Source organism: Saccopteryx bilineata, chromosome 6 (genome assembly GCF_036850765.1).
Source record: "Saccopteryx bilineata isolate mSacBil1 chromosome 6, mSacBil1_pri_phased_curated, whole genome shotgun sequence".
Taxonomy (NCBI): Eukaryota; Metazoa; Chordata; class Mammalia; order Chiroptera; family Emballonuridae; genus Saccopteryx; species Saccopteryx bilineata.
This window is the reverse complement of record NC_089495.1, coordinates 150799197-150825457: the sequence shown is the minus strand read 5'-3', so window position 1 is coordinate 150825457 and position 26261 is coordinate 150799197. Positions and strand designations below refer to the sequence as shown.

The 26261-nt window shown below is 42.9% G+C and overlaps 3 protein-coding genes across 7 annotated transcripts in view; 1 reads left to right on the top strand and 2 right to left on the bottom strand.

The window, feature by feature from the left end:
• Nucleotides 1-9598: 9598 nt before the first annotated feature.
• Nucleotides 9599-13936, bottom strand: PTRHD1 (peptidyl-tRNA hydrolase domain containing 1). Its single transcript, XM_066237481.1, has 2 exons — nt 13646-13936; nt 9599-9944 (listed from the first exon to the last, which is right to left on the bottom strand). Exons 1-2 carry the CDS (start codon nt 13895-13897, stop codon nt 9774-9776), a joined length of 423 nt encoding a protein of 140 aa, XP_066093578.1. The 5' UTR covers nt 13898-13936; the 3' UTR covers nt 9599-9773.
• On the top strand, nt 13828-24903 carry CENPO (centromere protein O). 3 transcript variants are annotated; one of them, XM_066237478.1, is made up of 7 exons: nt 13828-13942; nt 14327-14444; nt 15967-16127; nt 19826-19934; nt 20472-20731; nt 21725-21896; nt 22616-24903. In XM_066237478.1, exons 2-7 carry the CDS (start codon nt 14399-14401, stop codon nt 22750-22752), a joined length of 885 nt encoding a protein of 294 aa, XP_066093575.1. In that variant the 5' UTR covers nt 13828-13942; nt 14327-14398; the 3' UTR covers nt 22753-24903. The 3 variants fall into 3 exon arrangements, with proteins under 3 accessions (XP_066093575.1, XP_066093577.1, XP_066093576.1); XM_066237480.1 differs by lacking the exon at nt 13828-13942 and adding an exon at nt 13947-13987; XM_066237479.1 differs by lacking the exon at nt 13828-13942 and adding an exon at nt 13973-14050.
• ADCY3 (adenylate cyclase 3) overlaps nt 24828-26261 on the bottom strand; it is a 60409-nt gene continuing 58975 nt past the window's right edge. For all 3 annotated transcript variants that reach the window (XM_066237476.1, XM_066237474.1, XM_066237475.1), the window contains exons 20-22: nt 25882-26002; nt 25538-25662; nt 24828-25016 (exon numbers count right to left, since the gene is read on the bottom strand). In XM_066237476.1, coding sequence (XP_066093573.1) covers nt 24834-25016; nt 25538-25662; nt 25882-26002 — 429 coding nt within the window. In that variant the 3' untranslated portion in view covers nt 24828-24833. The remainder of the gene's footprint in view (nt 25017-25537; nt 25663-25881; nt 26003-26261) is intronic.

The following is a 26261-nucleotide window of genomic DNA, read 5'->3' as shown; positions in this document are numbered from 1 at the left end:
GGCTCCGTGAAGCTGCAGTGTCATCCCTTAGCTTAAAAGAATTTAGGAAAAGATGGGCTCCTTGTGGGGCAGGTGTAAAATGATTGACCAGATGCTTTTTGTGAAGCAGAAAATTTGGTTTCTTGAATCTGATCATAGAAGCATTTGCTTTGGCTCGTGTGTGTGTGTGTGTGTGTGTGTGTGTGTGTGTGTGTGTGTCAGTGACAGGGAGAGTTAGAGAGAGGGACAGACAGGAAGGGAGAGAAATGAGAAACATCAATTCTTCATTGCAGCTCCTTAGTTGTTCATTGATTGCTTTCTCATATGTGCCTTGACTCTGAGGGCTACAGCAGACAGTGACCCCTTGCTCAAGCCAGGGACCTTGGACTCAGGCAGGTGAGCTTTGCTCAAACCAGATGAGCCCGCACTCAAGCTGGCAACCTCGGGGTCTCCAATCTGGGTCCTCTGCATCCCAGTCTGAAGCTCTATCTACTGCACCACCATCTGGTCAGGCCGCTTTGGCTCTTAATCCTTGGGCAGACAAAGAATTTTTATCCTACACTTATACTGGATTTGGGCTCTGGTCTAATCATTTCTGCTTGTCTCAGACCTTGGTAGTTTGTGCCACCAACAGAACCAAGCAATGCCCACAGGTATGCATACCAAACCTGAGACATTGGCTTGAGGAAAAAATGAATTATAATTAAAATTTTAAAAGGAAATCTATTCCACCAGGATTTCCCACCACTCTGAAGCCCAGAGGACCTACAATACAGAATAAAAAACAAACCATTTGAGCAAGGTTTTGGTGTTTCTTACATTTCCAGGCACTGTGATGGGAAGCGTGGTAAGTACCAATGCTTGCCTGAGGCTGCTTCCTTTCTAACACTGGAGTCTTCTACATTAGTTAAGGAATACTATTCTTTCTAATCCACAAAGCAATATGCTAGGCTAATAATCTTGTGCTAATAATCTTAGTTTGTACAGGACTTTCACATACAATATGCTATTTGAGCTTTAAAATCCTATGAAGCAATTAGAGTTGGCCATGGCCTTATTTTACAGATAGTGACACTGAAGCTCAGATTTCTGGCCAGGTGCCTAGGAAGTGCTAGACCTTAGAGTCAGTCCTTGGTTTTGGGGATGAAACCCACCATTGCTTCAACTGTGCAATACAACTATTAGAGATAAAAACACCATGAGACAATGACACGTAAAGACTGATAAGTTAAAAATTGTTCTCTGGAATTCAAATTTCTTAGAAGTTTGGCAGGGTTTTCTTTTTTTTTTTCTTCTAAAGCTGGAAACGGGGAAGCAGTCAGACAGACTCCCGCATGTGTCCGACCAGGATCCACCCGGCATGTTCACCAGGGGGTGATGCTCTGCCCATCTGGGGTGTTGCTCTGTTGCAACCAGGGCCATTCTAGCACCTGAAGCAGAGGCCATGGAGCCATCCTCAGCACCCGGGCCAACTTTGCTCCAGTGGAGCCTTGGCTGTGGGAGGGGAAGAGAGAGACAGAGAGGAAGGAGAGGGGGAGGGGTGGAGAAGCAAATGGTCACTTCTCCTGTGTGCCCTGGCCGGGAATCGAACCCGGGACACCTGCACGCCAGGCCGATGCTCTACCACTGAGCTAACCAGCCAGGGCCGGCAGGGTTTTCATTTTGAAAATAAACTGGACACTAACTTTGGGCTTGCTAAAAGTACTAATTCTTTTTTTATGTTTTAAATTTGCATGCAGGTAATATTTCTGAAGCAAGTCGCCGTACGCCCTTTTTCCTTTTCCCTTGGACTCAGTGCCACTTACATTTGTATGCATCTTAAATTCACTCTTCTACCTAGGATGTCTCTCAAAATCTAGTCTTAGATTTCCAGCTGGTGAACATTAGCACATTGATGGATCCCCACTCTCCAGCACCTCAACCTTAAATCCCAAACCAAATAATGTCCCCACAAATAAGCACTTGTGTTTCTTATTTGAGTTAATTGCATCATCATTCTGTTGATAGTCAATTTCAACAACCTCCTCCCACTCATCTCACCAAATTTCAAAAAGTTATACTTCATAGCTCTCTTTTCCTTTCTGACCCTATTAATTACAGACTAAATTCGGGACTTATCTTCCTTTGGATGCTGACAGTAACCACCTTCATGCCCCTTATATTCATCCTTCAGTCATCAGAGAAAGCTAAATATCACTCTCAGAGTCCATTAGTGACTACTTCTTGTCAATAGTTGATCTGAAATCACTCTTGCCTTTCAAGCATCATAACCTTTACTCTCTAAACCGGTGTTTCCCAACGTGGGGCCCATGCCCCACAGGGGGGCAATTTGATAGTTAAGGGGGGCAATTTGAAAATGGACTTGACACGACTTTAACTCTTTTGCCCTGGGCCATTTAAATGCAATGCTAGATATCGGTGCCAAATTTAACAAAAAATGCAATTCTTAAATAATTGCAGTAAATAATTATTAAGTATAATTTCGTTTGACAAGACCAAAATATCAACTTGGTGATTGGCGTCAAGTAAACTTCGTCCTGGGTTCACCGCGGAGCTTGCCGTCTGCCGAGGGGAACCCCGGACGTTTTAAAAACTCGCTAAACAATGCAGTTATTCTCACCTAATTGGCCCATCGCAACTTCTGTAGTGTTTCACATCATTCAGTTGGTGTTAATTTGAAATAAGTGTCAGTCAATAAAAGCTCGTTGATTTAATAAATATACATATATATTGTATAGATATAATTGGTAAGTGATTTTATTTTTATCAATATTAAACTCTTTATTAAGTACTTCTTGCATCGGGGCTAGAAAGCACTAATATTTTATAAATATTATTGGGGCTATAATAGTGCATGCACGATCATTTTAATTTTAGAAGCATAACTTTCCAGAAAATTTTGTCAAGTGGAAAAAATATAGATACCTTTTGATTTGCGGTGGTAGTGTAGTAAATGTGTTATATACATTTAAATAAATATGAATTTTTAGTATACGTTTACTCTATGTCACATTGAATATATTTTAACACATATTTTAATATTAGTTTTTAATTGATCTTATTTTTATTTCTTATAGCCCATAGTAAAATGAGTGGTGCAAGCAAGAAAAAAACTCGTCAATATTCGGAGGAATATTTAAAATTTGGGTTCATACCCGCTGTTTACGATGAGCGGATTCCTTTTTGTCTTTTATGCCAGCAATGCTTGACCAACGAATCAATGAAATGAGGTTGTCTTGAGGCGCATTTGAAGGCGAAACAATAGTGCTCATATTAATTCAGATTTGAGTTACTTTAAAACTTTAAAGAAAAATTTTGAAAAAAGAACAACATTAAAGTCTCTGTTTACTGCTCATACTTCAACTAATAATCGTGTTCTTGAGGCTAGTTATCAAATTTCTTTATTCATCGCTAAAACTGGAGAAAATCACACTATAGGAGAGAATTTAATAAAACTGTCAATATCAGCATTTCTTAAAACAGTTCTTGAAAAAGATGACAAAGATATAAAAGCTATGCCACTCAGTGACAATACTGTTAGCAGAAGAATAGACTAAATGAGTGAGCATATTGAAAAACAACTTATTGAAAAGCTGAAAACAAGAAAATTCTCCTTGCAAATGGATGAATCAACTTTGAGAGACAGTGAGGCAGTATTGATAACTTACATAAGATATATTGATAAAGGACATTTTGCTGAAGAAATGTTGTTCTGTAAAAGATTAGAAAGCACCACTACCTCCAAAGATATATATAATAAGCTAAAAAACTACTTAGATGTCAATGATATACCAATGAAAAATATAACATCTTGTGCTGCAGATGGTGCTCCCAATATGATGGGAAAGAAAAATGGCTGCTTAAAATTGATGAAAGATGCGAATCCAGAAATGATTCTTGTGCATTGTGTTATTCATAGGGAAAACTTGGTAGCTAAAAACATCTCGCCTGTTCTGAATGAAGTATTACATACAGTAATAAAGTGTGTTAATGCTATTAAAGCTAGTGCCAAATGTGAGCATCTTTTCAAGCTATTTTGTGAAGAACAAAATGAAGACCATGTGAGACTTTTACTTCATACTGAAGTAAGATGGCTATCTAAAGGAAACTGAAAAGATTTATGGAACTGTTTGATAGTCTTAGTGATTTTTTAAGCGACAAACCTGAAATGAAGTATCTGTTAACAATAGATGGTAAAGCATTTGTGAGTTATTTAGCCGATATCTTTGAAAAACTAAATATATTAAATAAGCAACTTCAAGGAACAAATAAAACTCTTGTCGATGCAAAAGCAAAGATATTTGGTTTCATTACCAATATTGAGTTATGTCAGAAACATATTAACAACAAAAACTTTAAACAATTTCATTGGCTCCAAAAATGTGAAGTAACTGATACCGCTTTACTTGTTATTGTCAATCATTTGAATATTCTATCGCTGATTTAAAAGAAAGATTTTCTGATTTAAAACAAATTGATTTCCCAACATGGATGATGCAGCCAATGTTAGTGGATTTGTCTGATATATCAAATATGCAGTATCAAGAAGAACTCACAGAATTGCAAAATGATGAGTCAGTTAAAGCTTTATTTAATATCAAAGGAGCAATGGCATGGCTTTGTGAGGAAACAGAAATCAAATACCCAAATTCAACCAAATGTGCAAGAAAACTATTGCTACCGTTTCCATCTTCATTTTTAGCTGAATGTGGATTTAGTGCTGTAAATGATTTACTGGTAAAAAAAAGAAATCGGCTGGATATAACACAACATGGAGACTTGAGACTAAAGCTAACCAAACTGGAACCTAATATAAAATCTCTGTGCAGCAAGCATCAAGCGCAAGGATCACACTAAATTAAAATAATAAATGAATATAGAAAAATCGGTATTAAAATTATTTGGAATTTAAATTTCTGTTTTTCATTATATGTTTTGAAATTTTACTTACTGTGTTTTGTTAACAATTTCATAGTGATTTCTTCCTAGAACCTATCATTTATGTTTATTAAGTGAACAAATAAATTTTTTAATGTTAAAAATTATGTATGTTACATAGGGGGGGACATAAAAATTTTAGAAAGGTTAAGGTGGGGCATGGCACAAAAAAGGTTGGGAAACACTGCTCTAAACAAACAGTCTTTATTCTTGAATTTAATATGTTCTCACTTCCATGGCCATATTCATTCTTTCCTTAGCCTATAATGCTGTGCCTTTCTCCTTCCTGCTCATCTTCAAGGCTTCAGTTTAGATACCCTTTCCAAGAAGTTTTTACTAGTCCCCATGCTTAGAATAGTCCCCTCTTCTGCGCTTAAACTTGACCTTGGAGGAGAGCTAAAACTTGTGAAGCAATGGTAGCCACAGGGAGTGGTTCTCAGCTATTTTTCCACACTAACGTCAATAACAGTGATTCACTGTTGCCAGGATTCTCAACTAGGGAGCACAAGACACACCCCAAGGAATGAATGTAGGGAAGATTTATGTTGATCATTAAATGACACTAAAATGTGCTTTTAACATGCACCTCTAGGGGAGCCCTCTGCATTCTGTCAGCCCCATGAGAAGCAATGACCTAGACACTGAACCTCAGCTTTATAAGTTCAGAAACTCAATTTTGTCAGTTCATCCAGTGATAATTGGGCCCTAGGGTATTGAGTCATACAACTCACAGTCATCTGGATGATTTATCATCCAAAACGATGTAAAATGGAAGGCACAGCTTCCCAATGCTTGGAACTATTTATGACCACCCTCTAGTATCTAAATGGCTGAAAACAATATAGGCAAGCCACTGTAAGAGGTTAAGAGAAACCTAGACTAACAAGCTGGTTTTCAATCTGTGTCCTGCCACTGACTGATCTTGGACAAGTCACAGCCTTTCTGAATCTGTAGACTTAAGACAAGACCACCTGCATCACAAAATTTCAGGCTTGGTTAGCACGCATGAACACACTTTGTAGATTATAAAATAATTTTACACATAAGAAACTTATAAAGCATAGGAGATTCTTGTCAAGGACTTAGCACTTACTGTAGGGCTTGCAGCACAACTTTTGCTGTATTAAAGAATTCATCATTCTTTGGGTAAACTTTATAGGCAGGGCCAGACATATTTAGTGCCAGATTCTTGCTCTCCATCTTGGCACCTTCCTGTAAGCACATTATACATTGTTACGATGTGTTCACTGTAAATCACAGGTACTTATTATTCACCTGTTAGGTTGGCTGCCTCCTGGGACCAAGCTGCTTCTAGATAACAAGAGAGTTTTTGATTCAGTAGGTCTGGAGTAGGGACCAAGAATTTGTATTGTATTTCTAACAAGTACCCAAGTGATGATCTAGGGACTAGACTTTGAGAAACATGAATCTGATAATGGTCTTGCTCTCACCCTGGGTCAGCACAAGTGCCTGTCCTTCCCCCATTTTATGCTTTTGTGCTCGGATCGCTGCTTCAGGGATTGGCCTGAGCTGTTAATTCCCAGGTGTGTAGACTTACATCTCTTTCTGGCTTTATCGTTATATCTTACTGTAGAATTCAGAATTTTTTTTAAAAAATTAAGATGTGGTGTCATTTGGAAACATTTTTCTAATTATCTTTTTTTAAATGTTTATTTTATTAATTTTAGAGAGAGGAAAGGAGATAGAGGGAGAGACAGGAACATCAATCTGTTCCTGTATGTGCCCTGACCAGGAATCCAACCAGCAACCTCTGTGCTTCAGAACGATGCTCTCATCAACCAAGCTATCTGGCCAGGGCTTTTCTAATTATCTTGAATGGAAATAGCAGTGAGTGCTTGAAGATTCTTGGATGGCATTACTCCTTAGCAGAAAAGGAATCACACAACTGGCTGACTTGACCGAAAGCTCTTTGAAGACAGTTCTTTCAGGGCTTTGTCCCAGGGGTCCCAAAACTTTTTACACAGGAGGCCAGTTCACTGTCCCCAGACCATTGGAGGGCCGCCACATACAGTGCTCCTCTCACTGACCACCAATGAAAAAGGTGCTCCTTCCAGAAGTGCGGTGGGGGCCGGATAAATGGCCTCAGGGGGACGCCTGTGACTTAAACTATATTTTTATTTGTAGGTTCTAGCACCAAGTGCCCAGGCACTGTCCTAAGGGATTTGTACCAACTAACACATTTAGTCCACATAGGACCCCTATAAAATCCCTGTTTTATAGAAGAAGGTACTGGAGCTCAGGAAAGTTGAGTGCCCAAATTCACACAGCTTGAATGTTATGAGAGCCAGTATTTGGACTCAGGCCATTTGACACTAACCAGAGCCTGAACTCTTAACCACCATGCTATAGCATATAATACAGTGCTCAGTAAGCTTGGTCAGTGCTATGGAAAGCTGTATGCTTCCTACTACATAGAATAAAATTAAGTCAACAGATACAGTCAGCTTCTACTTTTTTCCTTTTTCCCCACTTCCTTCCCTGCAGTCTCAGAAAAGGTTTCGCTCTCACTAGTCAAGGCTAGTCTTTCCTTATGCCTTTGACCCCACCTCTTCTCTTTTTTTTCTGGACTTCTTTTATCAGTTATTCTATCTACTAACTTTTCTCTCTCTTCCTTTTTTTTTTTTGTGTGTGTATTTTTCTGAAGTGAGGGGGGGGGGCAGACATTAAGACTCCCGCACACGGCCAACCAGTATCCACCCAGCATGCCCATCAGGGAGCAATGCTTGGCCCCCCTGGGGCATTGCTCTGCTGCAACTGGAGCCATTCTAGTGCCTGAGGTGGAGGCCATAGAGCCATCCTTACTGCCAGGGGTCAACTTTGCTCCAATGAAGCCTTGACTGTGGGAGGGGAAGAGAAAGATAAGGAGAGCCCTGGCCGGTTGGCTCAGCAGTAGAGCGTTGGCCAGGCATGTGGAAGTCCTGGGTTTAATTCCCGGCCAGGGCACACAGCAGAAGCGCCCATCTGCTTCTCCACCCTTCCCCCTCTTCTTCCTCTCTATCTCTCTCTTCCCCTCCCACAGCCAAAGCTCCATTGGAGCAGTTGGCCAGGCGCTGAATATGGCTCTACTGCCTCCGCCTCAGGTGCTAGAATGGCTCCAGCCACAAAGGGGCAATGCCCCAGATGGGCAGAGCATCGCCCCCTGGTGGGCATGCTGGGTGGGTCCTGGTCAGGCACATGTGGGAGTCTGTCTGACTGCCTTCCACTTCTAACTTCTGAAAAATACAAAAGAGAGAGAGAGAGAAAGAAGCATATGGGCACTTCTGCTGTGTTCCCTGGCCAGTAATTGAACCTGGGAATTCCACATGCCGGGCCAATGCTCTACCGCTGAGCCAACCGGCCAGGGCCTGCTCTCTCTTCTTAACCTCCTCACCCATCAACTTGCTCAGGTATCTAAGAAAATTCTCTGTATAGGACCCAGCATTCACCTTTTCAGCCCCGGTTCAATCATTATCCTCTCCTCCCATTCAAGCTTCTTGAAAGAAGAGTCCCCGTCTCTTCCTCTCTTCCCATGATTGTCTCAGTAGCCTCCAGTCTGATTTCCGCCCTCATATGCTATTTAAACTGCTTTCACCAAGTTAACCAGTACGTTCCCATTTGCTAAATGTTTTCGGTTCTTATTTATTGAAATTTCATGCTGCAGTTGATTGTTCTCTCCCTCTTGAAACTGTTCATTTGGCTTCCGGGGTTGGTTCTGCCCTCAGCACTCGATGAAATTCTCCCCACTCACTCTCCTAGTTTCAAGTGACCATCTCTTATACTGGAAAATCATCATACCTAGTATCTGAGTAGTCTTGGTATCTAGAGGATGTGGGGAGGAAAGTATATTGGTTATTACCCAGTATATTTCTGTCTGTTAATTATTTTTATGTGTGTCACTAGATTCTTAGCTATCTGAGAGTAAAAACTTTTATCTTTATATCCTCAGCTCTTCGTATAGCCTGCCACAGTAGACATGGAACAGATATTTTTTGAACACATTGCCTTTTATAAACTTTGCTTCACAGATAGACAAGCAATCTCAGTAGATGTCTTCAAATGTTTATAGAAATACTTTAAATGTTGTACAATATTATAGACATTCAGAGAAAGTAACTATCATTTTTGGCTAAGACTTGTGAAGGTATAGCACTTGAACCAGAAATAGTTTAAGTAAAGTAAGAGGCAGGAACAGGAGGGGAAGAATACAGACATTCAACTCCCAGGCCAGAGACTCTGATGGACAGTGAGAGCCTAATACAAGGGGGCATCGCCAGCAACTACAAGGAAGTAGAGGTCATACTTGACAGACTTCATCAAATCTAATAAATGTGTATATTTTAACATATTTAAAATTAAAATACATCTTATAGTTAATTGCATGTCCTTAATTGGCAGTATTTCTTCTTTCTTAACACATAAAATAATGGTGTATCTTAAAGTTGAAGTCTTAGATTCAATGACAACTGAATGTGAATAAGAAATAAGCAATTCAGAAAGTGAAGTTTTAAAACCTGGGTTATTGGAAGAACTCTATTATTACTAACAAAAATGGAAAGGTATTTCCTTGACCCCTGAATAGGAGTCTAACTGAATTGTCTATTTGAACAATGACCCATAAAAAATATTGCTGCTCACCTACTTTCCCCATCTGAACTTACTAATAATTAAAAATAAGAGGAAGTATTTATTCATGATGACTTTAATGTAAACAGGAGTTTGATCCTCAAGAACCTGTCATAACTTAAAAGGAACAGGAAGTTGCCATTGAAAGGAGTACATGACACTTAGGGATGGATGGCATGCAGTTTCTAGACCCAGCTGATATTCAAATATATCAAAGCAATTCACAACATCAGTCATTTGAACAATCGGAACTTCTTCAAATACTGATTCACTTCTTCCTTGGGGTAGGGACGGAGCGCAATGCAAGTGGCGAAATTCTCTGGCTGCTCCAGCCATAGCATATGGTCAATGTTCTTCTGTTGCAACATCTTAGCCAGCTCCTGTAGGGTGTTCTCATCCGGAGCCTATAGGAAGAAGAACACAGAACACAGATTAACAGCCCATTTAGGAAGTGTCAAATCAATGGGGAAAATGTATGGTGGGGGTGGTTTCCTCTTAACTGAGAGACTTAATATTCCTGTTTATAAAATAAGAGATTTATTTTTCTTCTTGAAAAATACTGTCTGCATTGTCAGTAATTATGCTCTATGCATTTCATAGTTCTCCTGTGGCTGGTGTCCAAATAGCTATCCCTAATTCTTCAGCCAGCTCTGAGTTTGAGTTGACTGCTACTGGAAGGATTTCTGAAATCATACCACCACCACTTCCCTCCTCCACTCCCACCCTACCCCATCCAAACCTAGAATTTTCCTTCTGGGATAGTTCCCATTAGTTAACTGAAGGGAGGGCAAACTATTCTCTAACATCTTTCAGAAATTATTTCTCACTATCCTTATCACCCATGCTGAATCCCATTACCGTAAGTGTTAAAACTATCGTTCTGGAAATAAATTAGTGTTATGTTGCATTACGTATATTTTTTCTGTATGAAGATAGAAGCCACTAAAATAACAGGGATGATAATGCTTTCTAGTAATAGTAAGGTTTCAATGAAATTAGACTCAGACCTATGCCTGGCACACTATAATCTTGGCATTATATTTTTATTGGTCTTTACAGCTACAGCAGAACCTTAATCAATGATGACTCCTAAGTCCCTTTTTTGAGTCATGGTTAACAACTAGGAATCATCAGAGGTCTTTTAAACTCAAAGGATAATCTGTGGGCTTCATAGGTCTCATCTGAATACAAAAAAGAAAATATGTCATCTGCATGAGAGGGATGGGGAGGGGGACGTCTGAACCAGATGATTTCTTGAGGTCCTCTTCCTATAAAAAGTATCTAAATGAAAAGCTCTCTGCTTCTTTTCTGACTACAGATTCTCAAGAATTTTTTATACAGGTTACTGTTTGATATTTCACTACCCAACAGCAATTTTTCTCTTGCAAAATAATCTGTTTTTGCCATCTAGCTTTGAAGGGGTTACCTTACCCCACCACCCCAGGGTTCTGGTTTGCTTAGTTTTTAAAATAAATATATTCTATGAGGGAAAAAAGCTTTAAAATAAAAGCAGTATTTTTCTCATTATAAAATATGTGCTTAATGTAGAAAAAGAAAATAGAAGCACTGGGAAATAATCAAAATCCCACCCTCTCTTCTTAATATCCAGATGTTATATCCTTAGTTTTTCCTTTCAAAATTTGTACATAGAATTTAATCAGCATCAAATCATGAGCACTCTTCCATCTAACTAAATGTGCTCCAAAAACACGATTTACTCTGGTTTTGTTATAAAGTACTGTAATTCGCGGGTTACATAGAGACACCAAGGCAGGTTACAGAAGAAATTTGAGGAGTTTATTAATTAGCCAGTGTAAAGCCAGCAGCCAGGGCCGCCATCACAGCAGCCTGGCCCATGCAGGTTCGCATTGGATTCGAACAGTCGGTAAAGGAACAACGGAGCCAAAAACTGGTGAGCCATAGTCTTTAATTCTAGCTTGCACCCGGCAGGCAAGTAAAAACATACACTGGGCTCCAAAACCCACTCACATTCAGTGCTCACAAAGCTACTGACTTATCCGAGTTTCCTAGAATCAAAGGTTTCTAGTTCACCAGACTTATTCACCTCTGTTCCCCATCTCCTTCCTTCTCCAGCGTCAAACTGCACAGACTGGCCTCTCACTCAATACTCCACCATCTTGGCTGCTTCTCCTGGCCACATGGCCTCTTTCTGCTCTCTGCTCTGCTCCCTCTGCTCTCTAATGCTAATCATCCCAGGAACCAAGAGAGCAAGCTCTCATTCTGCCTCCATTTTATAGTGTAGAAATCCAAACCTTTAATCCAATATACAAAACAGGGAAGTCTCTAATACAAAGTCGCTTCTCTGAGGCATGATTGGATTGTACCGCCCTACATCAAAAAGGGTAGGAAAGGCTTAATCCCAAAACCAAGCCCCAGGCTACAAGGATTCTGACTGCCTTTAGCCCACCCCAACACACATTAATATCACCTGGGTGACGTGAAGGCCTCCTCGTGGGCAGCGTCATCTTTAACAAAGTGAGCATAATACATTTTATCTGCCCAACAGCCAGCTAGCTACATGGGGCACGGTCCCAAATCATGTAGGCTTTCATACACTTCTCGGCCTTCTTTTATACAAAATCAAGTACTAGTTGGGGTGGCTAAGGAGGGGATGGATGGTACAATAGTCAATTACTATCCAGCTTTCAACATTTATCTATAGGATCTATTTAAAAGAAAAAGCATTCCCACACATCAAGACCACATGATAACACAGTAGTGATAAATGTTTTACATACCCAGCAAAGGCATTCCCAAAACTTCTAGGGTCTACCACCCATCCCTGTCACCACAATAATGGGAAATGAAATGATTAGCTTAGGATAAGGAGAGAAGCTAAATGAAATTACCTTTGCTAAAGGTGTCGGAGCTAAGTCCCAGCTTGCTTAGTTCACAAGTTTTATACATATAAAGAATTTCAAAAAGGATGATTATTAGAAAACATATAAAATGTTACAGAACGGAGGGTTTTCAAGCAAGGGAAGTGGGCTCGAGATCCCTTTGTCTAGAGGTATACATCACTCTCAGGCCTCCAGGAGAGGAGGAAGAGTTAGAATTAGTGTAGGAAGGAGGAAGAGTTAGAATTAGTGTAGGAATTTTTAATTAAGATATGTAAACCTTGTCTCCTAAAGGCTCTTAAGGAAGGGGAAGGGGAAGTTTTCAGATAAGTTTTACCTTCTTTGTTGTCTAGCAAGTAGTGGCCTCAGTTCTTCCAGAGAACTATAGTTAAACTATGATTAGTTACTAACTTTTGCCCCTTTAATCTCTCTCTTTAGGGTTCTTTTCTCTTCAGAAAGGAGGGGTAAGGGGGATTGACTCTTCCTTTTAAAATACTCATGTTAGCAATTTTTGCAATTCCTTGGCACCTTATCACAGTTTCATAACTCAGTATAATGATATAACCAATCTCTACTATTGGAAATTTAGTAATTTTCACATTTTTACTAAGATAAAGCGCTCCTGTGAATACCCCTGTACAATGTTCTTTGGATGCATCTGATTATCTCCTTAGGATAAACTCTAGAGCAGAGATTACGAAAGGTAAGGCTAAGATCTGTTTGGCTATCTACTAAAAGGACCTTACCGCTATTTCACACCCCTGCTGTGTGTGATGCTAGGTTCAATTTACACATTAATTTGGCATCATGCCCAGGTAAACGCTTCAGTCTGACTTCACTAGCAAGAAGGAATGTGGACTGGATTTGCAGGAATGGAGGGTAAAAATACTTCGCCTTACGGCATTAAAAGGCTAGACCTGTGCATAGGTGGAAAGGCGGGTCTCGGTCCACCAGCCTCCTCCTGCACAGATACCTTCTAAGAGGGATGAGGTGAGACCGGAGGGTACGGAAAGCATTATAACGGACCCAGTGTCCACTGGTCACAGTCAGGCCCTATTCCGCCAAGGAAAGGCTCTCGGCAGGAGCTCAGGTCTCTCCAGGACCCTTAGTTTACACAATTTAGATGTTAAAGACTCCTCCCCGCTGACGTCCTGCCCACGCCACGAAGTTGGGCCCACACACTCTAGACTACACCCACTTCCGGTGCGACGTCCTCAGCGCTCCTCCCCTTTGGTCCTGTGCCTCACCTCTAGGACCACCTTGCGCATGCGCTCCAGGTCCCGGAGATAAGCAGCAGTGTGAGGGTGGTCGCGGTGAATGTGCAAGGCGGCAGTGGCTGCGTGACAAGCCTGCGCTACCAATGCGCCCGCTGGCCAGGAGAATGGAGCCTGCGATAGATCCTTTCGTAAAACCAAGTATTGTATCAAGACCTGAGGCTCTACGCCAGGTGCCGCCATGTTCCTGCAGATCTGTAAGGCCTGGCCTATTCCCCGGTGCATGCCGGGATCAGGGAGGGGCCCTGAGTGCTGCCATGGTTTTGTACGGTAGGTGCGCAAAGCATGCTGGGTCCGATTGGCTTGGTTTTGAAGGTGAGGACGGCGGGAATTCTGGTCCGAGGACTGAGTGAGCCAGAGGAGAGCAGATAAGGGAAAGTAAGGCCGAGGGAGAGACGGGACGGTGACCAGGGTGGAAGGCTAAGCGGCCTTTTACAGCTTCCGTAGAGAAGGCAGCCAGGCTGAACCGGAGGGGCAGTGCGCTCGGGAGCGCGCAGGGCGGCCAGGTGGACGTAGACCGGCCGACTCGCACCCGGGGGCGGGGACAGGGCGGGTCGGGGAAGGGAGGTCCTGGCAGTGACACTTGTGGTGTTGTGTGTACTCTACCATCTGAGTGTGTCTATTTTGTGTCTTCCTTGCCATTTCTCTTGTCAGCGAGGAAATCTAGGTCCTTGTTAGCGGTGTCTGGACAGCTTCCTGGGAAGGCTTTGGAAATCTGCGGAGTAGATGGACCTGGCGAATATTTTAGATCAAGAGGGCGAGTCCAAAGGAGGTATTCAAACCGTTGCCTTTAGCCCCTCAACTGCTGCCCAAAGACGAGCCCCAGGTTGAACGATGAGCCCTGTCCTGGTTGGGAGCAGAATAGTGAAGAGAACTAATAAGGCGTACTCTCTATTGCGCCTCACAGGTGTGGCGGTTTTTCTAAATTGAAGGCAAAACCCACCTGCAAAGAGATTAGGGCTTGCTTTATTGCAGCGGTCTGGAACCGAACCCCCAAATCCTGGAGGCATGCCTGTATTGAAGACTTAGATGACACGACAGGCAGCTAAGATTATTAGGTTAAAATTTCCTCATACGTTTCTAGTCTCCAGTCCATTTTTAAGCCTATAGTTTGCACTTGTCTTTATGCTCAGTGTTTATTCAGAGGTACAGTTCTAGCCAGTGAGGTCTCTCTTCTCAGGACTTTGGGGGACCATGGATGCATTAGTCCTGCGGAGTAGCAGTGCCAGGCAATGGCTTTGGCATTAGTTAGATCTGGATTTTAGTCCTGATTCTGCCATAAAAATACTGTGGTCTTGGGTGACTTATTTTATGTATGGTTACTTCCATTTTTTTTTTTCACCTAGAAAGTGAAAGCGAATAACATCAGCATTGTTATGGTGGTTGTGGAAATTAGATAAGCAGTTATTTTCCTACTTCCCAAGGAAAGCATATAACATGTGCCTTCTGTATAGGAAATGTTTAATAAATGCTTTAATTTTTTTGCCCTGGCCGGGTAGCTCAGGTAGCACATCAGAGTGTCATCCTGATACACCAGGGTTGCAGATTCAATCCCTTGTCGGGGTACATATAAGAGTCAACCTAATGAATGCATAAATAAGTGGAACAACAAATCAATGCTTCTCCCCCTCTCAAAATCAACTTTTTAAGATGCTTTAATTTTTTTTACAGTTTTCAGTCTATTTAAAAAATAAAAAGACAACATCTGTGAAACACAGTAAAGCAAAGCTCTATAAAATGAGGTACACCTGTGTTGGTCCTTAGTCAATTTCTAGGGCATTGATATTTGGCTGTGAGATTCTGTGTAGTGGTAAGCTTGTTTTCCTTTCTAATACCCAGTAATATCTGTAGACAGTTCTTTTTAGTTTGTGTTGTTATAGTCTTGTATTAATATTTTTTCAGAGCTCCAAAGAATTATGCATTAGCACTTGGGGAAAACATACATAGAAACCAATTTAAGAAACTATTTTACGTTTTAAAAAATAGTTTTTGGTGACTGATCTCCTCTAGGTTATTATTATCATGGGTAACTGAGATTAGCCATATAAAGATAATGCTCTTTTTGGACATTGTCCTTCTTAGGAATTGTTTTTACTAAAGTGTTCAGGCTGAGAGGTTGCTGATCTTTGATTTCTGTTGTCACTTTTTCTGGCTTATAAAGTGGGACCAATGTCTAACAAATAACTGGACACAAATTTCTAAAGGTTCACCCTCTGTTCTTTCCAAAAATGCTTCTTGCTGCCAGAGTTAGAAATCCTTGGCTTCTTGAGAATTTCCCTTTTTACTTTCTTCAGGTATTCTAGCTCACTTGGAAAAACTAGAGACTAGAACCCGTAAAAAACTGGAAGAGCTGCAGGGGGCACAGGCAGCCGAAATCGCTCTTGGTAGGAGGATTTATAAACTGAGAAGTCTGCGAGATGAACTGAGGGCTGAACTGAAACAACGTCAAGCCAGAGTGAGTAGAAGGCGGGTTGCTGGCAGGCTTTCCTAGAGTGTAAAGAATGTGACCTGGGAATTTGCAGATTTATTTAATGTGTCTTACCTGTGATTTTACTGGGTTTAGTCCTCGATCCCTCATCAAACCTGTAGAGTCTTCAGTATCAACGAACAATTGTCAGGCATTGCTGGTGGCCCACTTTCTATTAGGTAGGGATTGGGGGGAATTGCTGGGTCACAGGGTATGCATATTAGCTTCAGTAAATACTGCCAAATAGTTTTTGAAAGTAATTACACCAATTTTTCATTCCCAGGAACAGTGTATAAGATTTACACTGTTTTGCATCTTTGTCCATATTTGATATTGTTTATTTTAAAAATCTGACATTCTGGCCTGACCAGGCAGGCAGTGGTGCAGTGGTTAGAGTGTGGGACTGGGACATGGAGGACCCAGGTTCAAAACCCCGAGGTCGCCAGCTTGAGTGCTGGCTTATCTGGTTTGAGCAAAGCACACCAGCTTGAACCCAAGGTCGCTGGCTTGAGCAAGGGGTCACTCAGTCTGCTGTAGCTCCCCAGTTAAGGCACATATGAGAAAGCAATCAATGAACAACTAAAGTGCCGCAACAAAGAATTGATGCTTCTCTCATCTCTCCCTGTCTGTCTGTCCCTATCTGTCCCTCTCTCTGTCACAAAAATAAAAAAATAAAAATCTGACATTCTGGGGACAGCGTAATAGTGTCTCATTGTGGATTAATTTGTATTTGTCTAATCAGCAATGATGTTAAGTACTTGGATTGGACACTTCAAAGGCTCCATTGTAAAGTATGCGTTTCAAGGCTTTTGCAAAAATTTTATTTGGTTGTCTATCTCCTATTGTAGAATTCTGTGTATATTTTGGATGTGAGTTTTTTTGTAGGGTATATGTATTACAAATCTTTTACACTGTGGCTTGCCTTTTCACTCTGATGGTGTTGTGATGAAAAGGAAGTCTTCCTTTTTTTTTTTTGGTATTTTTCAGAAGCTGGAAACGGGGAGGCAGTCAGACAGACTCCCGCATGTGCCCGACCAGGATCCACCCAGCATGCCCACCAGGGGGCAATGCTCTGCCCATCGTGGGGCATTGCTCTGCCGCAATCAGAGCCATTCTAGCGCCTGAGGCAGAGGCCACAGAGCCATCCTCAGCGCCCGGGCAAACCCTGCTCCAGCGGAGCCTTGGCTGCGGGAGAAGAGAGAGACAGAGAGGAAGGAGAGGGGGAGGAGTGGAGAGGCAGATGGGCGCCTCTCCTGTGTGCCCTGGCCAGGAATCGAACCCGGGACTCCTGCACGCCAGGCCGACGCTCTACCACTGAGCCAACCGGCCAGGGCGAAAGTCTTCCTTTTAATGAAGTTTGATTTTGGAATCTTAATTTTATGCTTCCCGCTCTTGTTTCCTTATAATAAATCTTTGCCTAATTTAAGATGATGAAGATATTTTGTTATTTTCTAACAGGTTTATTGTTTTACTTTCTACTTTCAGAATTATAGTCCATCTGGAATTGATTTTATGTATAATGTGAAATAGATGATTTTGTATTTGTTGGATATTGTGTAGTATATATGTCAAATAGGCCAAAGGTGTTTGTCATGGGGTTCAGATGTTTTATATCTTACTGACTGACTTGCCTAGTCATGAACGCTTAAAGGTGGGGATGTGTTGTTAGGAGATTTCATTGTTGTGTGGAAATTTATAGAGGCAACAACAAACCTAGCTGGCGTAGCTCAGTGTTTTTCAACAGCCGGTCCGCCAGAAATTTCATGGACCAGCACGAACTTTCTGGTGGACCCATGGTTGAAAATCACTGGTGTAGCCTCTTGCTCCTAGGCTACAAACCTGTACAGCATGTTATTGTACTGCATACTCTGGGTATTTGTAATGTAGTGGTGATTATTTGTGTATATAAATATAGCCAAACATAGAAAAGGTACAGTAAAAATATGGCTTAGATTAATAAATGGTACACTTGTGTAGGGTACTTACCATGAATGGAGTTTGTAGAACTGGAAGTTGCTCTGGGTGAGTCAGCAGTGAGTGAGTGTGAAGGCCTAGGACATGATTGAACGATACTGTAGACTTTGTAAACTGCACTTAGCCTACACTGCGTTCAGAAAACAACATGAGATTAAGTCAAACACAAGAGAAATGCAAGCAAGAGATGTGGTCTGTGATATATTCATACAATGGAATATAATTTGTCAGTAAAGAATGAAGTATTGAGACCTGCTGTAACATGGATAAACTTTGAACACATTATGTTAAGTAACAGAAGCCAGTCACAAAGGAGTTCCTTGTATGATTTTTTTACAGTTACCTATGTCTTTACTATTTTGCTCTCTCTTAGATTAATCTGAATATGAAAATATATGTATTTCCTACTTTTGTGGTTGGTTAGTTTTTAAACTTGTTAAATTTTTGGTTCTAAGGTTTCCATCTGATTCATTTTTATAGATTCTGGCTCTTTGGTATGAGTTCTCCATCATTTAATCTATTTCCACCTGCCTGATAACTCAGATGACTGAATCTCCTCATCTCTTTGTCTTTTTTTGGTTTTTATATGTCTGGTAAAAAAATTTTTGATTCAATGATAAGTATTATATACGAAAAAATATAGGGATTCTGTCCTGTGTTCTCTTCCTCCAGGGGGAATTTCAGGTTTTTTCTGACAGGCAAAGAGTGTATGGACGAATCACCATAATCCAGTTGAGATGGTCTAGTTTTGGTTTGCCCTCACTCCTAGCATGTAGTCTTTTTTTTGTAGGGCCCTCAGTTGAAGGTTTGGGTGTGTGCTGGGGACAGGTTTATTGACGCACCTCTTCTTAGGCCGTGAACTCCAATTTCTTTTTGTCCCACAATCTCTGCTTAGCTTATTAAACTTTAGCAGTTTCTTTTTGTTTGGTTTCTCAGTGCCCGTTAATACATGTGCAGCTTAGGACTTGGCCAATGCCTGAAGGGTACATTGCCTACAGAATGTTAGCTTCCCTTTTCTGTGGGATCTTGGAGCCAAAGGTTGCTTTGGTAGCCTTGGCCTCCAGTTTTTGTTTCAGTGGGACTGCTACAAAGTCTAGCCTGCAGCTTTCTCTGTTTGGCCCATATGCCTTGTGCTGCAGATCAAGTGCTCGGAGGGGGAAAGCTGCAGGGAAGCCCAGCTAAGCTCAGAGCATTCATCTTGAACCTTCAGTCTGGCTGTTTTGGTGGTTCCTCAATGCCTTCAGACCATTTTCTTGGCTTACCTAGTTTTAGAATTTCATCCAGCTTGTGTAGTTCTCAGAGGGAGAGTCAGTCTGAGACCATCTATTGGGCTGTATCCCTAAGTGTACATATTAAAGTATTTCTTGTCCTGGCACTAAAAGCCTGCACAGTCTGACCCACAGCAACTTTCTAGTCTAGTCTCTTCACAGCTGATTTGCTCACCCTGTGCTCATACTAGACTTTCTTCACACCCTTTTTTTGTGCCTCTCGCAGTTACTTGGGGCCAGCACAACTTCCACTTCTGGTCCCTAGCACTCTGACCCACGGGATTCTTCCTCTACTATGAATCTGTAGCCCTGGTAGACCCCTGTAGCATTTCTTCATGCGCTATGTAATGAATACTCTGCTCAGCTTTATTCCAGCTAGGTTCAGGCGGAGACTTAAGTGTTATGCCCCTTTGTACTCAGTTTGATTTGCTACGTATCTTTCAGGTTGAAGCCAGGGTAGACCTGGCCCAAACGTTTGAGGTCAGAGAGCAAGACGTTTTGGAAAGAAAACAGGAAACCCTGAAAGCCATTCTGCAAGCATATCGTTTTACAGGTATCCTTTTTTCTGACCTGTTTTAGACTGGGTCTCATCTCTACTTCGTTTGTTAGATGTATTGTTAGTTCCAGACTTATTTCTTGAGCATTGGTTTTGCCCCCCAATATACACACAAAGCTGGCATGTTTGTAGGCATCTTTACCTATGATATTGGCCTCTTTGTGAGGCAGGTTGATTGGTGGATTGTTTAGACCGTTTATTTAGCTGTGCCACTGGTTTGAACCCCACAAGTCTGTTTTACCATTAAAATAGGGGTTTATTCTCCCCATTATCTGTGTCACAAGAAGATTATGGGAAGAACTAGGAACTATCATAAATTATTTGATACTCAGAAAAAATGTGGGTAAGTTGAAAATTTTCAAATCTCTTCCTCAATAATGAGATATTTAAGATTTTTTCTTTTCCACTATTCCATGGTGTTAACAGCTCAGGACTCCAAGTGAGCCAGTTACCAAGAGGAGAGCTAGGATGCACAGATCAGTGAGATACTAGCATTGCCTGACATCTGTTAAGATGTTGTCTTGTCTGCCTCAGGGCTCAGTGGAAAACTGACCAGCCGAGGAGTCTGTGTTTGTATCAATACCGCTTTCGAGGGAAACCTGCTGGATTCCTATTTTGTGGACCTTGTCATACAGAAACCACTTCGGATACATCGCCATTCGATTCCAGTCTTCATTCCCCTGGAGGAGATAGCTGCAAAATACTTACAGACTGATATTCAGCACTTCCTCTTCTGTCTCTGCGAGTACCTAAATGCTTACTCCGGGAGGAAGTACCAAGCAGATCGACTTCAGGTATCTATCTGGAATCTTATATAGCATTTGATGAGCCCAGGGTGCGCTTAAAGGGGAAAAGAAAGGGTCAAGTTTTCTTTTGTATTTTAAAATGTTTCATAACGGAGTCAGAAGTTTGACTATTATCCTTCTAATACTTGTTCATTATTTATGTACAAGCTATTTTCTACTCTTTCTTCCCTATTGAAACTGTGGATGATACTGAAAACATGAATACTGGTTAAGGGGTTCTTCACTCCCCAATGGTAGTCCCTCAGGCTTTTATATTTGACCCTTTCTTCCACTCACAGAGTAGTCAAGTACAGTTGCTGTACTTTTAATTCAATAGGGATTAATGTGTACCTACTGTGTGCCAGGTGCCTAGCTGAACCTGGGCTATAGCTGCAAAGCAGAATAATATCACAGAGGAGTACTCTCCATCTTTGCTTAAATTCGGCCCTACCATCTTAGTTGCAATTGAACTAGGGTTGGAGTAAAAAAAAGAAAAAAAAAAAGAATGAATGCATAAAGGAATGACTCTTAAAAGCTTAGCATTTCCCCCTGTGTGTTTTGTGCATTTTGAATGACATTGAAGCTCCTGGTTGTCTTTTAGATAATTGATGGGTGTATACAAGCGCAAAGCATCTTAGCCCTGTATATGATAGCAATGAAAGTCTTGATAAATATTATCTTCCCTGTACCCTCAGCCTCTGACCATTTACTTTATGCTTCCTGCAGGCCTTCCTAGGCTGCCAGTGACTTTGAGTTATCTTATAAATCTCTTATCAGTCCTTTTTTCAGGGCTTTGTCTTTTATTTCTCTGAACTTTAACTAACGGGGCCCTCTTTGAAAGAGTAAAAGAGGGAGGGGGGGTGAGAAGCATCAACTTGTTCCTTCACTTTAGCTGTGCATTGATTGAATGTTTTGATAGTGTATCAAGTGTCACAGCTACTTACTGCCTTTGGAATGTAATTGCCTATACTTTGTGTCTGTCTTGATACCCACCTCCATTAGCGTGACTTTGCAGCTTTTCTGGCTGGGCCCTTGCAGAGAAATTCACTGTGTGACCTGCTGTCATTTACTTACAACGTGGAGCTGAGTGGCCAGTCCTTCTCCTTTTCTGCTAGACTGCTGTACAAGGACCTGACAGTAACCCTTCCAACCGATGTCACTGTCACTTATGAAGGTAAGAAGGATGCCTCAGTGGAGAAGCTATGTCATCTCTGGGTTATTCAGGTTGAAACGATAAAATAGGTAGAATACATCAGTTGGACCTCTTGAGACACTTTCATCTGTTTATGTACTATAAGCAGAAAAATACAAAGACTATTTTCTTTGTTTCTACCAATTTTTCCTTTTCTCTTTGTAAGTAGTAAGTAAACACAATCATCAGTTTTCCCTCCTCCTCTGCTCCTTCCTCCTCAACCCATCGTCTTACAGCTCGTGTTTTCATTGGAGACTGCTCCTTCTGAAGAGAAGGCTAAAGTGGCCCGAGCCCCAGGGTCACAGTGGGGGAGAGCCAGAAGGCTTACTTCCCTCTGAGCTGGTGGACAAGCGAGGCAGCACAGAGCCCTCTCGAGACTGTTCTCCAAAGGGGAGGTTTTCAGAGCTGGCTGAGACTTGTGTGTGACCTGTTTCAGTGTAGTGTACCATAGTAATGTGACATGGGCAGTAATGAAAACCAGGATAAAGTGTTTTTAGAGGAGGGATTTTGAAGCTGCCACACGTTTCATATTGGACGTTATTTTTCTGAGCAGAGGCTTAAGTTCCCAGTCTCAAAATTATATTGGTCTAATCGGGCCAGCCTCTCAGCTCCAGACCAAAAAATACCTGGGTCCAGAGTATCGCTGACCCAGGCTCTCCCAGTTGCACTGGATGAGATTGATAGGATCTTTCTTTTTTTAGGGATAGACCCATTATCTGCCTCATGGGAAGAACAGCGAGCCTCCCATGAAAACTTACTCTGTACGAAGCCCCTACATCAAGTGTTTGCTTCATTTTCAAGAAGAGAAGACATGTTGGATATGAGCCTGGTCTGCTAGATATTCCTTTCATTGCGGACACATCAGACGTGAGTGAACAAGTACTGCGCACAGTCCCAGGCAGGTCCTGGCACTGAAGCCTTTGCAAGGCTCCTCAGACTCCCTGCCTGGGGCTGTCCTTACAATGAAGGCATGCCCACTTCATCAGGACGATGGAGAGCAAGCTTGGGGCCACAGACCCGTGTGGGCATTTTTGGACAATTCTCTGTGGTCACCTAGTCACTTTGGGGGGGGGGCAGAGACAGAGAGAGAGAGACAGACAGGAAGGGAGAGAGATGAGAAACCAATTCTTCGTTGCAACACCTTAGTAGTTCATTGATTGATTTCTCATATGTGTCTTGACCAGGGGACTACAGCAGACCGAGTGATCCCTTGCTCGAGCCAGCGACCTTGGGCTCAAACTGGTGAGCCTTGCTCAAACCAGATGAGCCCACACTCAAGCTGGTGACCTCGGGGTCTTGAACCTGGGTCCTCTACATCCCAGTCTGACACTGCCCACTGAGCCACCACCTGGTCAGGCTAGTCACTTGTTAAATGCTCAAGATCATCTGTTCTTGTAGGTAATGCTTTGATGATATATTTTAGTTGAAAATCACAATATGTTGTGGGGCAGTGAAGGCATTTTGTGAAGGAGGAGTATATACCATTCAACTAAAGAGTTCTAGCTTTTATAAGCTTTAATTTCATCTCATTTTCCTATCTGAGCTATTTGAAAAGAAAGTTCTTAGAACACTTTTGGATCATATGAGATGAACTGTTAAAAGGGGAAGTGTGTTTAATCTTTGGTTTGAGCAGTGTATTCTAAACCACTGCTTTTGAAGAATGTGTTGTGAGAAAGTACTATGGATAAAATAATCAAGGCTCTGTGTCTGATATTTTGTTTCCTAAACTATCTTAGTAGAGAGCTGAGTGATGGTCAGTAGTCTGCTCGTAACTGTCCTTGCAAAGGAAAGCAGACTTTCCCTCCTTCAGCTGCCAGCTCTAGGCCGTGGTGGGCACTGTTTCTTACAGCCGTGGCCTGGATCTACTGGCTCGAGTTGGTTTAAGGGAGTATATGTAGGGCCGTTCACAGGTATGTCTAGACCTGGTGACCAGCAAGTAAGCTTACAAGTGCGGGAGCTGCAGCTAACTTGGGGGGAGCACCGGGGTCAGGTCAGCCAGGACCACACTTAGCTCAAGCTCTGTGCCTTCAGGCATGCGGTGGGGATGTGGTGAGCTGGCAGAGCACCGCTCAAGAGGAGACGTAGTAACAGAACGGTCACATTCAGGTTGAAGAAAGCTTTTAATAAAACAGTCTTGTTCTTTATCAGTACCTGTAAATTCTCTTTAAAGCAGTAGCAAAGGCGACGTAGCAAGAGCTCAAAAGGCAAGGCCGTATCGGAAAGTTTTTACACAGAAAGTTAAAAATATAAATGTAGAAGATCTGTTGATATATTTTTCTTTCAGAAATAAATTCCCTTTCCCTCCCTCCCATCAGGTAAAAGGAAATATTGCACTTTCTGCTCTTGTGACTAAGGTGATGGGGGGTTCCAGAGAACCTTTCAAGATTATCAGGACAAGGGCCCTTCCCCTGCTGGGCCAGGTGGGGACGAGCAGGTCTCCGGCCTGAGCTCTCTTCTGCACAGAAAGCACTGCCTACAGCTCACAGCTGGAAGCAGCCCTCTGCCTGCACAGGGGCCCGCCCTGCCAAGCTCGCCCTTTACCCTGAGCTTCCCCACCTGTGCTCCCAGCTGCAAAGGCAAGTTGATCCCATCCCTGCCTGGTCCCTGCCTGCTCATGGGCCACGGCCCTGTGGGGGAAGAAGGGCTGGTCAGAACTAGGGCTCTGGAAGGCTTGTTCAGTACTATGCCTACCACCCTTCCTCTCTGGGGAAGCTACAGGCACGCTGAGGAAGAGTGTGGCCCCCTCAGGGCTCACGTGTTCACAAACAGATGAAGGCTTGAGATTTGAAGTCTAAGTCTATGTGAGTGTGCACTTGAACAATTTGGGAATGTTGGGACTTGGTCATTTGTCCTTTCCCAAGGCATTTGAGTCCAAAAAAGACATTCTCCCTTCCCATGGACTATGGGGCTAGAGGCCACTCAGGAGTTGTCTACTACCTGGTGGGGCAGCGTCACAGAGGAGCCGTTCGGGAAGGTGGCCGGTTTATCGCGCCCCTTCAAGAAGAAGGTTAGCAGCTCCCCCTTCCCTTTCACAAAGATGGGCCCTCGCCTCACAAAGCGGAAGCCGTATTCTCGAAGGATGCCTTGTGTTTCTTCTACCACCTGTAGTGAGAGAGCTTGGTGTTAGCCAGCCTAGACCAAAGCCACCCAATGGCTCCGAGGTATGATCCACAGGTTCCAGACCTCCCCAGTGCACCAGCACACGGGGCGCTGTGTCCGGGGCCCACCCCTCCCAGACAGCCAGTGTGGCAGCATCGCTTGCGAACTCTTCCCTGCTCTTGTTCCTTCTGCCCCTTTTGTGGAGCTGTCCTGCCAGGCCAGTTGGTACAGAGCAGGGTGCTTCAGGGGAGATCGGCTCAAGGTGTGAGATGCCAGGAAGTTCCCACCAAGACGTAGATCTTATTACCCAGAACTCATACCGAAGTTTGGCACAGGGGGCTTAAGTACTCTCTCCTGCTGCCGCTAGCTGTGGAGGCGTGCTGCCCACGCCTGCCCACTCAGCACTGCCGCCTTAGTGCTCTGGGCCAACGACAAGGAGCCCGTGCACGGCAGAACACGCTCCTCCCATTTTGTCCCCGGCTCCCTGCATCTGAGCACAGGTTCAGCTCAGCTGCTAGACAGACCTGAATGTTGCCCATGACCCCTGTGGACTCCATCCTGCTGGCTACGTTGACGGTATTGCCCCAGATGTCATAGTGTGGTTTCCGGGCTCCAATGACCCCAGCCAGGACCCCTCCTTTGTTCATGCCTAGGGTAGAGGCGCCGAGTTCAGCACAGCCACACACCAAACCTCTCAGAAGCTACCAACTCCTCTCTTACAGAATTCACCACCTGACCCCCCAAATATAAAACACTCTTTCACCGTGTGCTTGGAATATTGTCTGCTACCCCCAATGTGCTGGCTGAGTCGGTGCGAAGGGGTCGTTTCTAGCACGCTCCCAGTCCCTTCGGGAGCCCGGAGGCTTACCGATGCGCAGCATGAAGTTGTTGAAGGACTGATTGTTGATGTTTGTGAGCGTGTCCTTCATGGCCAGTGCAAAGTCGGCCAGGTCAGCCAGGTGCTGCCAGCGCTCCATGTCCGACCTCTCCTGCATAAGAGCAGCATGAGAGCCAGGCACCAGCCGGGCCATGGCCACGGCGGCCTGTTCACTTCCCTCCCTCCACATTCTGAGCTTAGTCTCTCTGCCTGCTGGCTGTAGGCCCCTCCACCTGCTTCCACAAAGGACTCAGCGCCGCCTTTAGCACCACTGTCATTGTAAGAGATTTAGCAATAGCGGTGAGTGAGGCAGATCTTACCCAGCCATTCACCCCCTGTCTGCCAAGTATCTGCTCAGAAGTCACGCCTTA